This window comes from Sesamum indicum, linkage group LG3 (assembly GCF_000512975.1).
Source record: "Sesamum indicum cultivar Zhongzhi No. 13 linkage group LG3, S_indicum_v1.0, whole genome shotgun sequence".
In the NCBI taxonomy this organism is placed as follows: Eukaryota; Viridiplantae; Streptophyta; class Magnoliopsida; order Lamiales; family Pedaliaceae; genus Sesamum; species Sesamum indicum.
Window position 1 is genome coordinate 22426408 of NC_026147.1, and position 11827 is coordinate 22438234.

General features: G+C 37.1%; 2 protein-coding genes across 7 annotated transcripts; one reads left to right on the plus strand and one right to left on the minus strand.

Moving 5' to 3' along the window:
* On the plus strand, positions 1655-7506 carry LOC105159221 (lysophospholipid acyltransferase LPEAT1). 4 transcript variants are annotated; one of them, XM_011076207.2, is made up of 9 exons: positions 1655-2567; positions 3752-3871; positions 3994-4031; positions 4682-4746; positions 5095-5163; positions 5527-5660; positions 6122-6262; positions 6599-6662; positions 7418-7506. In XM_011076207.2, exons 1-9 carry the CDS (start codon positions 2058-2060, stop codon positions 7450-7452), a joined length of 1176 nt encoding a protein of 391 aa, XP_011074509.1. In that variant the 5' UTR covers positions 1655-2057; the 3' UTR covers positions 7453-7506. The 4 variants fall into 4 exon arrangements, with proteins under 4 accessions (XP_011074509.1, XP_011074511.1, XP_011074512.1 ...); XM_011076209.2 differs by lacking the exon at positions 7418-7506 and adding an exon at positions 6772-6920; XM_011076210.2 differs by lacking the exon at positions 7418-7506 and adding an exon at positions 6760-6920 and having other exon boundaries at positions 1656-2567.
* Positions 7550-11273, minus strand: LOC105159222 (deSI-like protein At4g17486). 3 transcript variants are annotated; one of them, XM_011076211.2, is made up of 4 exons: positions 10576-11273; positions 8694-8959; positions 8218-8505; positions 7550-8035 (listed from the first exon to the last, which is right to left on the minus strand). In XM_011076211.2, exons 2-4 carry the CDS (start codon positions 8902-8904, stop codon positions 7782-7784), a joined length of 753 nt encoding a protein of 250 aa, XP_011074513.1. In that variant the 5' UTR covers positions 8905-8959; positions 10576-11273; the 3' UTR covers positions 7550-7781. The 3 variants fall into 3 exon arrangements, with proteins under 3 accessions (XP_011074513.1, XP_020548322.1, XP_020548321.1); XM_020692663.1 differs by lacking the exon at positions 10576-11273 and adding an exon at positions 9743-9872; XM_020692662.1 differs by lacking the exon at positions 10576-11273 and adding an exon at positions 9171-9340.

The following is an 11827-nucleotide window of genomic DNA, read 5'->3' on the forward strand; positions in this document are numbered from 1 at the left end:
TAGATATACCTAGCTCTTTTTTCTATGGATAAAAAAAGGATCTAATTGGTAGAAGAAGCACCGTAAAGATCAATTAGCGAGGTTTGGGGCCAATACAATAATAACTGCGTACTTATGTCATGATGGTAGATATACTTATCCCATGATGTGAGATACAAATTAGGAATCCACTTTTGTAATAGAGTCGATCCACTAAAGTCTTGAGCAGCGGTGTAGGATCAGATCCCAAAGATAGTAAGTCTTTTTTTCTTAGAAAGGAAAGTCTTTTTCAAAGATTCTATATAAATTTTTATAGATAGCGGCGTTTTGATACCACCAGGAACAGGAAAACAAAATTGCAAGGAATCCAAAAAATGGAAAAATTGGATCTATGTTCAACGGATCACACCTAGCAAGAAAAAGTATTTTGTTTTGGTTCGGCCTGTCGTCACATATGAAATAACGGACGGTATAACTTTAGCAACGCTTTTCCCCCCGGATCTGTTGCAGGAAAGGGATAATGTGCAACTTCGAGTTGTCAATTATATCCTTTATGGAAATGGTAAACCAATTCGAGGAATTTCTGATACTAATATTCAATTAGTTCGGACTTGTTTAGTATTGAATTGGGATCCAGACAAAAAAAGGTCTTCTAGTCAAGAAGCCCGTGCTTCCTTTGTTGAAATAAGGCCAAATGGTTTGATTCGACATTTCCTAAGAATCGACTTGGTGAAATCCACTATTTCATATATCGGAAAAAGGAATGATCCATCGGGCTCAGGATTGTTCTCTGATAATGGATCAGATTGCACCAATACCAATCCGTTTTCTTCCAGTTATTGCAAGGCAAGAATTCAACAACCCCTTAATCAAAATCAAAGAACTATTCATACGTTGTTGAATAGAAATACAAAAAGATTTTTTTATTGAACGTGTTCATTCATTTTGACCACTTTAGCATATTTTCTCATAGTAATTTCGACTCCACCTTCCCGGAGTTCATTCTCCGGGGAACTCCATTTAAATTAATAATATTGTTTGAATATAATCCATATGTAAATTACATCTGCACTACTAACTTACTGTCTATTTATAGAAACCATCATTATCTTTTTAAAAATTATATAGACACCCATAAAAAATATCAACATAATTTACATAAATTATTATTATTTTTTGAAAAATTACACATACACCTCCAGAAACATCAATAACATTACACAAACTACCCCAACTTTTTAGCTGTTGAGAGTGGTTCTGTAATTACACTGAAAATTGAGGTGGTTTGTGTAATAGATTATAAATTAAGAGAATGTAATTATAATTACCCTCATCCATATTTATGGCCAATTAACCTATTACTAACTTATTATAAATCAAACAAATGTTTTCTGATCAAACTACCCAAATTCATTTTCATACGCGCTAATACATATGAGAAGATATATCTTCATCTTTATAAGGATAATTTGGTCAGAAAAAACTTTTGACATATAATATGTTAATGGTAAGTCAATCGTTAGTAAATATAAAATTTTATTTAATTTTTTTTGTTTATATCATCAAATTTGATGAATTTTGATTAATAAAAGAATCTAATTACTGGATGTAAAAATCAATTAAAATAACAGATGTAATTTCACAAATCACAAAAAACCTTTTGGGTAATTGTACTTATCCCGAAAAAATGATGTGTATGTATGAAAAGAATATAAGATGTATTATGAATTGATGATTATAAGTAAGCAGTAGGTTAAATAAGGTGGTTTATTACCCAAATCCACTCCAATTAGCTTCAACCAGATCTCGGCCGTACCTATTTGCACAAAATCCGAATCATCACCATACCAATACCACTGCGCCAACTGGATCTAACGGCTGAAACGCGAGTCTGCACACAACTTGCATTACAGCCACAACACCCAACTGAAACGCGAACTACTCACGCGCCAACACACCTGTTTCCTCCACGCGTCAACTCCACCCCCCCAGATCTATTCCAACAGCAATACAGCACTTCCAGAGCAACAATGGCGGCCCGCTAAAGATCCCAAGAAAGAGAAGAAAGGCCGAAGAAAATGGAAACCGAGCTTAAAGACCTACCTCCTAAACCCGCCGAACCGCAGCCCGAATCCGATGAGAGCCCGCTCCTCAAACCCGAACCGGTAAGCCCCGTACCCCAAATCTCGATATCCAGCCAAAGCATCGAGGAGGTGGAGATAAAATTATACGCACCCTTTGTTCGGCACGATGTTTACGGGACAATGGGGAGGGGGAAGTTGCCATGCACGGAGAAGCTTTTACTTGGTCTGGGCCTGGTGTTCCTGTTACCGATAAGAGTGGTCGGGGGGATGACTATCTTGTTTTTTTATTACGTGATTTGTCGGGTTTGCACTGCGTTTCTGGCTCCGAACAGGGAGGCTGAGCAGGAGGATTATGCTCACACGGGGGGGTGGCGGAGGGCGGTGATTCTGCAGAGCGGTCGGTATCTGTCGAGGGCTGTGCTGTTTGTTTTCGGGTTCTATTGGATTTCTGAGACCAGGAAGGGTAATGAGGTTGATGGGCAGTTGAACAGTGAGGCTAATGAGGTCCCTTTTTTTTTTTTTTTTTCTTCTTGCTGTTTAGTGGTCTGATCTGCTGTTTTGTGTAAAAATGATCTTAGATATGTTTTATTTGCTTTTGGTTGTTGTTGATTTGCTTCATTAGTGTGAACTTTTTTTTTTTTTTTTGGTATAAGTTTCATTAGTGTGAACTTGCTTTTCATTGTTTGAGTATTTCTATATTTTCTTAATATGGAAATGTGGTTGATGACAATGTGTACCAGGATCATTTTTAATATGTTTCGAGTATGTGGCTGTGATCTACATGTGCATGCATTTTAATGTCTGCCTGCACGCACTTGGAGCTGCGGCAAGGTGAATTACTAGTGCTAGATTATGTGTTTCTGTATTGACATAGTTGGTAAGTTTACCAAAAGTGAATGTGATGTTAAAATGAAATTACTGATTGACTTTAGAACAAGTAGAATGCAATAGCTGATCTCGTTGATATTGAACAACAAAGTAAAATGTGATGGTTTGGGTATTGGTTCATTTTGTTAGATCAGTACTCTATCAAGCCAACGAATTCTTTGTGAGATGGGGAAGTAGTTAACCTAGAAGAAACTGAAAAGGTGTTTCCTTGCGTTGCATTTGGGTCATGTGATTGATTTTCTAGGAAGAAAAAATGATTCCAGTTGTCTCCTTGAATTTTTGGAACTATTTTCTCTTGTTGTCCACATGGTTGGACTTCTTTATTCAGTGAAGAACCATCTCGCTATTTATTCAACGTAATATAAAGATATTGTTTGGTTTTTCCTATATGGAAATGTTGCCTCTTTGGTCCCATATATTATTTAAGTCCAACTTTGTCTGGAATTCACTATAGTGCTCAAGAAAAGTTAAGAAAGTTCACATATTTGTTAATGGTTGTATTTTAAATTAATCATAGAATTGTGAAAAAGCAATTCATATGGCACGGGTCTACAATTAGTGTTAAGATAAATTGCAGTTTTATGTTGAAGTTAAATATGCCAATATTATTCCTTGTGATTAATGATGGTATTACTCATTGTAAACCATTTTGCTATGGTCTACTTTACTCGTTTGTAGATTGAGTTGCTTCTGTCTTGGTAATGCCTCATCATTATTTGATACCTTAAGATTCAGAGAATAAGTCTTCTGTTTTGTTAAGGTGTAGTTCATTTGGCTTATGCTTTTCCCTAACTTTTCAGCCGGCACATGAGGATCAACTTGAAGAGGTGGAAAGACCTGGGGCTATTGTATCTAATCATGTATCTTATGTAGATATATTGTATCACATGTCTGCCTCTTTTCCAAGCTTCGTCGCCAAGGTTAGTTAACTCTTGCTGGAATTGTTGTTTTTGTATGCTCTTAAGTGACTTTACATAATGCAATGTGACTGACACCTTTGCTCTCTATTTTGTCGATTATATTTGCATTTTTGTTGCTGAAGAGATCTGTGGCGAAACTTCCTCTCGTTGGTCTTATAAGGTTGGTTCACTCTACTTTTTATGTGTGTTTCTATGTACAGAAATTGTGTATTTCAAAGCATCAGAGACGGACATCAAATTCTGTATTTCAATCTGCTATTTGCTGTGTATGTATTTATTAGAATGTCAAATTTAAAATCCAATACAGTAGATCTTTCCATCTGCCATCTGTTGTGCTGTGTAATTGGTAAAATAGAATGGAAGCTCTGCCAACCATAACATATTTGCCTTTAGGTTTGATTTGTCAATGACATGCAGATTAGTAATGCAAGAGTGGCATGCATGATTTTGTTAATGTGAATATTTTACTGGAAAGAATATATGGTGTTTCTTTATTACCTTTCTCATCTGGGTTTCTGCATGAATGACCCTTTCAGCTTTTGCCAACCTACTAGGTACAGACATGTGCCATCTTGTTGTGGCTTTCTGACCCCGTGTGGACTTGTCTTTATTGAGAATCCTAATTTGGGCACTTTTATTATCGTTGTCCTTTTAAAAATAATTCTCTGGTAACACGCAAGACGATTACTGTGACATGGTGAAATATCTGGATAAGCAAATTGGTAGCATTATATGCCTTGGTTGGATCATATCATGTTTACAGGTGATTTTTCTTAATACCTTAAACTGTTACTATTTTTCATATCACAGCAAGTGTCTTGGTTGTGTCTATGTACAGCGCGAGTCGAAATCATCAGACTTCAAGGGCGTCTCAGGTACTTTCTCTTTTCAATTTTTAAACAATTTAGTCACTGCACAAAGGATGGTGTTTTAAGCATAAGTTTTCTCTGTCTGACACCAGATTAATATGCATCTTTCACATTTTTATGGGAAACCTATGCCAACAAAAACTATCTATTGATCACAGTACATCACTTACCTATTCGGGATGTTGGCAGCAGAAGCACAAAAATAGCTATTATGTTAATGTCAAAACTGGAAAACTAGGTCAATATAGGAAATCATTCTTCCTTTGTATGCTTGGATCTGCTATTTTCCACAGACAGTTAAGAATTTCAACAGTATAGTTGCTTTCTTGTTATTTTGACCTTTGTTGTTTGCAGGTGTTGTTAATGAAAGAGTTCGAGAAGCTCATCAGAACAAGTTAGCTCCAAAGATTATGCTTTTCCCAGGTTGTGTTTGTCATCTGATTTTTTCCCAGAAAGTAGTGCATCATCAATCTTAGACTAGTGTTTTATCTGTCCACTTGTAAATTAAACAGACCTTAAGGCTGACTAAAATACACTCATCTATGCCTTTAAAGAATGAGTTGCCAAATCATTGTGAGAAGTTTCTGAGAAAAGAATCTATATGGTGGTTACAGTGTCACTGTACACGAGAAAGAATTATCAAGTCCTAATGGTATATTTTGAGAAGCTTCTATTTGCAAATTTTGCTTATTCCCTTCAGTAGATGGTCCTCTTTGTGTCTTCTATATGCTTGTTACTACAGGGTCGATAGATTGTCTATTAATCCAACTTTGGTTCCTTCAACAGAAGGCACAACCACAAACGGAGATTACCTCCTTCCGTTCAAGACTGGTGCATTTTTGGCGAAGGCTCCAGTACTTCCTGTCATTTTAAGATATCCCTACCAGAGATTTAGTCCTGCATGGGACTCTATTTCTGGGGTAAGTTCCTCCATCCTGCAATGTAGTTTTTGTTTTCTTGTTCTCTCAGTGGGTATTCTTGATTGTACATACTCTTGTGTTGTCACTTCTCCTACCTTGGCTGAAAAGGGATTACTGCTCATTTTTATTAAGAAAAGCTTCTCCATTGTTTTGGGTTTTTTTGCCCGGTTTTTCTTTGAAATAATTTGAAGTCACAATTGTATATAATGGAGATGGTATTTCTGCCTGATTTGCTCAGTTGACCTGCTCTTCATCCAACTACAAGGGGATAGTGTGTTGGTTTTTTACGAGTGTCCTTTCTGTTGATAGCTGATGTTCACTTAAAACATAAATGAACTAAGGTCGATTATTGTGTAAAAGTTTCCAAAGAAACTCTCATTGCTGTTGCTCCTAGTTGATGAATCCCTCAGACATATATGCAGCCACAATTTGTCCAATCTTGTAACTTGTATGTTGTGCAGGTGCGCCATGTGATTCTTCTTCTCTGTCAGTTTGTAAATCACATTGAAGTGACACGATTACCGATTTATCACCCCTCAGAACAAGAAAAGGAAGATCCCAAGCTTTATGCTGAAAATGTTAGACGACTGATGGCTCATGAGGTATTTATTCTTTCCAAGCTTCTTTTTAGCTGCAAAGATTTAGAGAGATCAGTCATCAGTTTCTTGCTTGTCTGGAATCTCATTAAGCTGTCAAATATGGGTATTCAAAGAAGTATCTCGTTCTTGTTGCACCTTATAGACAAATGTTGAGTGTTGTAGAAAGTACTTTATCTCAATAGCGAGCAACTTCTATAGTTGCAATTTACAGGATTGAAAAATTAAGAACCTATGAATTTTCTCTTTCTTGTCCTATGAATCTACTAAAAGGGAAATAAACAGAAAAAGATAATGATAAAAGGCAAAAATGCCTGATTGGCTGTTGATCTTATGATGCAGGGCAATTTGATTCTTTCGGATATTGGATTGGCGGAGAAACGTGTTTATCATGCTGCTCTGAATGGTAATATTAGTATGCCTACTGTTTTGCATCAGAAAGACGATTGATAATTTCATCGCCTGGCTCTGAAAGTTATCTTGTCCATCTTGGATGTTAACAGTTTAAATTGTAGGAAGCAATGTGGGAGGCTGACACCCATGGGGACAAGAATATATTAGAGTTGTTGTTAGACTTCTGTAACTATTTTTTGTACACAATTGGATGGCCAAATAATAAAATTTTCCGATGTTCCCGTGGAGTCGTTTTTGGTCTCCATTTCAAGAGCTCTGCATACATCTTCTTTGCATAGTCAGCACAGAAATTTACTAAACGCCCTTCAATGTCCTTTGGTTTTAATCTGAATGATCTCTTTGGTGAGCCTGCAGGTTTGTTTTTGTGAAAGATAGTCTGCGTCCGCCATGTGTATTCTCAGTGTATAAATTTATTTTTTGATCCCCATAAAAAGTAAAAACGAGCCCTGATGAATTATGTTGGAATAACTTATTCTTTCTTGTTTATACAATTTGTTTTTCCAACATCTCAGCCACTGCTATAGCTTTGGTGGGATTTTGGTGTACCACTATTAGACAGTTTGGCATGAAGTAATCCTGAATTCAATTGATTAAACACAGTGGTGTCTTAAAGTTGTGTTTGTTACTTCTCCATGGAATCTGTTTAGACTGTCTTCCTAGCTTGCTGATATCCATTTATTTGATCTTGCAATGCGAAGTTGAGAAATTAGAGTTTTCTTGCAAGTGGCTGAATTCCTCTGTTTTCAGTTTGGAAGGTAGCAAAGGATGGTCTCCGACCATAGGAGAAATAGAACATTAGACCACGGAAGCAAGATAGATGCTTTACATCAGCGAGCGCTGCTCTATATGTTCTACACTGTGACACTAAAAACCAGCAAATGAACAGCACAAGCATGGCAATACTTTCTACTGGGAGTTGGTTGATTTACATCATCTCCTACTAATCATATGAAATACACAGCTACAGAGATGAAAAAAGAATCGTCAAGAGGGACAGAAAAACAGAGCACCGCGACTATTCCCTCCGACAGGCATGATTTTGCTTTAACATAACATAGAAAACACATTCACGATCCCAGGAAACTGACCATACAATTAATCATCTCTCCTCCTACCTCTCCTTGAGTGAGCCATTAGCAGACCTTTTTAGTTCCCACGGGGGCAAGCATCCTTTCAAGGGTGACTGTAGCAACAAGGAAGAAGTCGAGAGCTGCTTTTGCCTTGACGAGATAGAGGACAGACAACTAAAAGTACTTCTTAGACGTCTCTTCTCGCAATTGCTATCATCGTATGCTTGGTATTTGGGGTCGTGTTGCACAGCCGTAATCTTAAGGGCTTCAGGCAGGACACAGTTGAAGATTGAACCTAGGCAGGCCCAAATGCACGGAAATAAGGTTAATTACAACAATCTCCGATGGGGTTAGTGTAATTACTCACTGTAACTTTCTGGTTATGAATTACAAAAACTTCTCTAAGTTTTCTTTTCCTTTTAAAGAAAGCCTTACAGTCACCTTCTTTCTTGGAAGTAAATAAACTGGAAAATTTACCTAATTTGGCAAGTCGATTGACCCACTTAGGAATTCTTTTCCCTGTCAACTTGTAACATATGTCCTTGCAGAAATGGTTGCAGTTCTTCACAATCAAGTGATACGTATCACCATTGTAGCTTGCAGCTTGACGTTCCATGAACTCCCTAACCTGAGTAGCGTCCAAAGATGTTGTCCCGATGAATATCGACTTCCTGAACTGAAATCCAGGGCACTGTCGAGGTTCAACTTCGAAAACACCACTAGATGGAAAGTCATGCGCTCCAAATGCATATTCTACACCATGAACTGTGAAGTGGATCCAACAAGTTGAATCAGAAACAACATTCTGGCAAGACTGCTTTCCAGAAAAATTATAGAATGAACTTGTATGTGATCATGAATGTAATTGTAACATGATTAACTTAACACGATAATTGTCAATTTCCAGACCAGAAGAACTAGAAGTAACTACAACTGAAAAATGGACAGCGTACCTTCGACGCCAGAGTGAAATATACCTAACCCCGCCCAATAAAAATAACCATTCATGGGTGTCAAGTCATAAACATTGAGATAAACTGGAGTTCTTTTGGCACCATCATCATCCGACTTCACTTTTGAAAATAGACAGAACCGACGAGCCGATTTCCCGGTCAACCGAAGGGGCACTATTGATTTCCACCCTTTCTTTGATCTTAGCGTCATGGTGCTTCTGCTGGGCAACTGAACATCAGCCAAGACCTAATAGCATTTCCTGCATCTGGAGAAAGATGGAAGAGAACCAGGTTAAGAAGCAATCTATTTTCAGGGTTTTGACAGAAAGATGCACAGTAAATCAGTAAACTTAGAGCTTTAGATGCGGATACTGGCAAGCATATTTAGCTGAGAAACAATACTGAAAACTGATGTATTTATTGGGTGTCCAGATAATCAATGTGCAAGAATCCAAGAATGCAGGGGATAGACAAAACCAAAATGCAGAAACAGGCAGATCAATTTCTTTCTGTTCGCTTCTGCCTGCGGGATATGATACGTTGTGACAATCAATTCAAGATCACAATAAGTCCTTCCACATCGCTTATGCTAAAAAACAACGATGAGGATGCTTATCTTCATTTCTTAAAACGTTATGGGGTAAGCAGCATGACTATTACAAAATGGAACTGAGTCTTCTGATGATAACGAGTCAGATTAATGGTTATCTGACTATATTATGTTTATTGATATTTGTTTCTAGTCAACTGTGTAAAAATCCATCTTATTTTATTTCCACTTCCCTTTGGGAACTTGTATAGTATATTCCACGAACATTACTAGACCTACCAACTGTAATAGTTGGACCGGGATGACGGGCCTGGCATCTCCGAGACCTAATAAGGAAAGAGTTCTCCGAGAGAAATGTTGGTATGCAGCCGTTCAAGAAGATGAACTCTACAGAAGGAAAATTCTGATATTTTGTTCAACTTCTGAAAGCCGATTATACAAAGTCAAAAGCACATTCAAACGACTAACATACTGTTGCAAAAGAATAAGCCGGTAATACCTTGGACCGGTGTTAATTATCAGGTCAGCGTCGGCGAGCAAGCACACATACAGCCCACAAATTTTAATCCAAAATGGAAAAACTCAAACAGAATTCTTGAAAGGAATAGGACAAAATCAACAGAAAAGATAATAGGCAACCATATTGCTGATGTGCAAGCATAATGGGAGCATGATTGCGTGCTTGACTTGACATAAACATTTATGTCAAACTTGCTAATCATCACCTAAACATAGACAAAACATACTATTAAGAACAGCAAGAACCATCATCGTTCGTTGCTGAAAAGTGTAAACTTGGTCATCTTTGGTTGGAGATTCTGACTATGAGGTAAGAGTATGACGCAGTTCCAAGAACTTCACCATGAATTCTACAAGTACTAGATGAATTAACATACGAAAACCATTTAAATTTCAAAATATTTAGACCGGCCCTTGATATGCACAAACAAACAAAACTGCATTCATCACAAAACCTACAATAAATCGAAACAGTGAAACGAATTATGCCACATCAAGTGAAAACGGAAAGCACATCAGCTTCAGATTTGAGAATGAGAACATAATTTTATTAGATCTTGTTCTCAAACTGGAACTTTTTACAGCAAAGACGGAAGAAACTACGGAACAGAATGTTCAAGAAATTCTTGAAAACACAGATCAGGGCCTCGAAAAATTTGCATAGAATTCAAGCTATTCACACAAACAAGTAAGTTGCAACAGAAAATGCACTGCCGACATTAGCAAAAGAAGAAAGACAACAAGAATTTGGCCCCAGAAAACAGAAGCTCGTGAACAAGAAAGCAAAAAGCGCCAGGAAGAGAGAAGACTCACAGATATGGAGGCGAATGGCATTGGTGGATAGCCTAAAGATTCCAGCTTTCAGCTTCTTCAGAACATTGCTTACAAGCAGTGGACTAAAAGAATGTATTTCTGTGCATCCGTGAATGCTTCACAGAGAGAGAGAGAGAGAGAGAGAGAGAGAGAATTGAGATGGGTTAATTAGCAAGCGTCTGTTTCTCTACCTTAAATTATTAGCACACGTTCATCCTTTTCTGACAGATCCCAGGTAAGAAAATACTGCAAGAATGCAACCAGAGGTTTGAAATCTCTAACAAAAAACTGAATCTTGAGCCTTAAAAGAATTATTGTACTAGTAGCTATTTAGTCTACTGATAGAAGAAAAAAGGAAAAACAAGAGGTGTCTGAATGAAGAGACCCCAAGTTTTGGAAGCTAAGGAGAAACTGACACATCAAAAAACAATTCTTTTTCTTTCTCTTTGCTCTTTTATTCATCTTCAACCACAAATAACGGGTAGAACAAAAACTTTGGCCCTTCTTTTATTTCTTTTCTTTTCTACCATTTTTCTTTTTTACTGTTCTTGAGAATAAAGTTACACTGAGAAAGGCAGTAAAACAACTGAGTAAATGACAAGCCCAGTGAATAGAAAACACATTGACAAACACAGATGCAATTCCAACAATCCCTTTCTCCCTTTTGATATTTTCTTGGGGTTATTGAATTATTTTTGCCGAAGATTTGTTCAAATTAATCACTTTTCAGCCACACAGATGTCATATGCTATTTCCCTGGCTCTAGGTAATCTATACACACCAAGACCACTCATTTTATTTCTTTCAAATTTTGAGCACAAGAATTTGTAACATAGAAAAAGAAAAAAAGAAGAAATAACTAGAATCTAAATATGAGTAAAAGGAGGATTCTTTGAGGACAGAGGCGAGTCTTTTGATGTAAAACTCTGTGGTTTATTCTACAGCAGCCTTCATTTGGCAACTGGCCTTTGGCCTTTCACTTCCTACAGATATTGAACAATTCTATGAAACATTTTCCTAGGAAAATAAATAATTAAGAAAAAGACTGTCCATTTCAAGCTCTTACAATGGTCTCCACCAAAAATGAATAAGACACGAGCAAACCAATTACTATAGCAAAAGGTACAGCTCTATTAAATATTATACAGCCCCTCAGGGACCCCAACTCACATGCTATTTCTCCCAAGATTCAAGACTATCTTATCAAGGCATATGTTTGAAAACAATTATAGAAAGAAGATATTACTTGGAT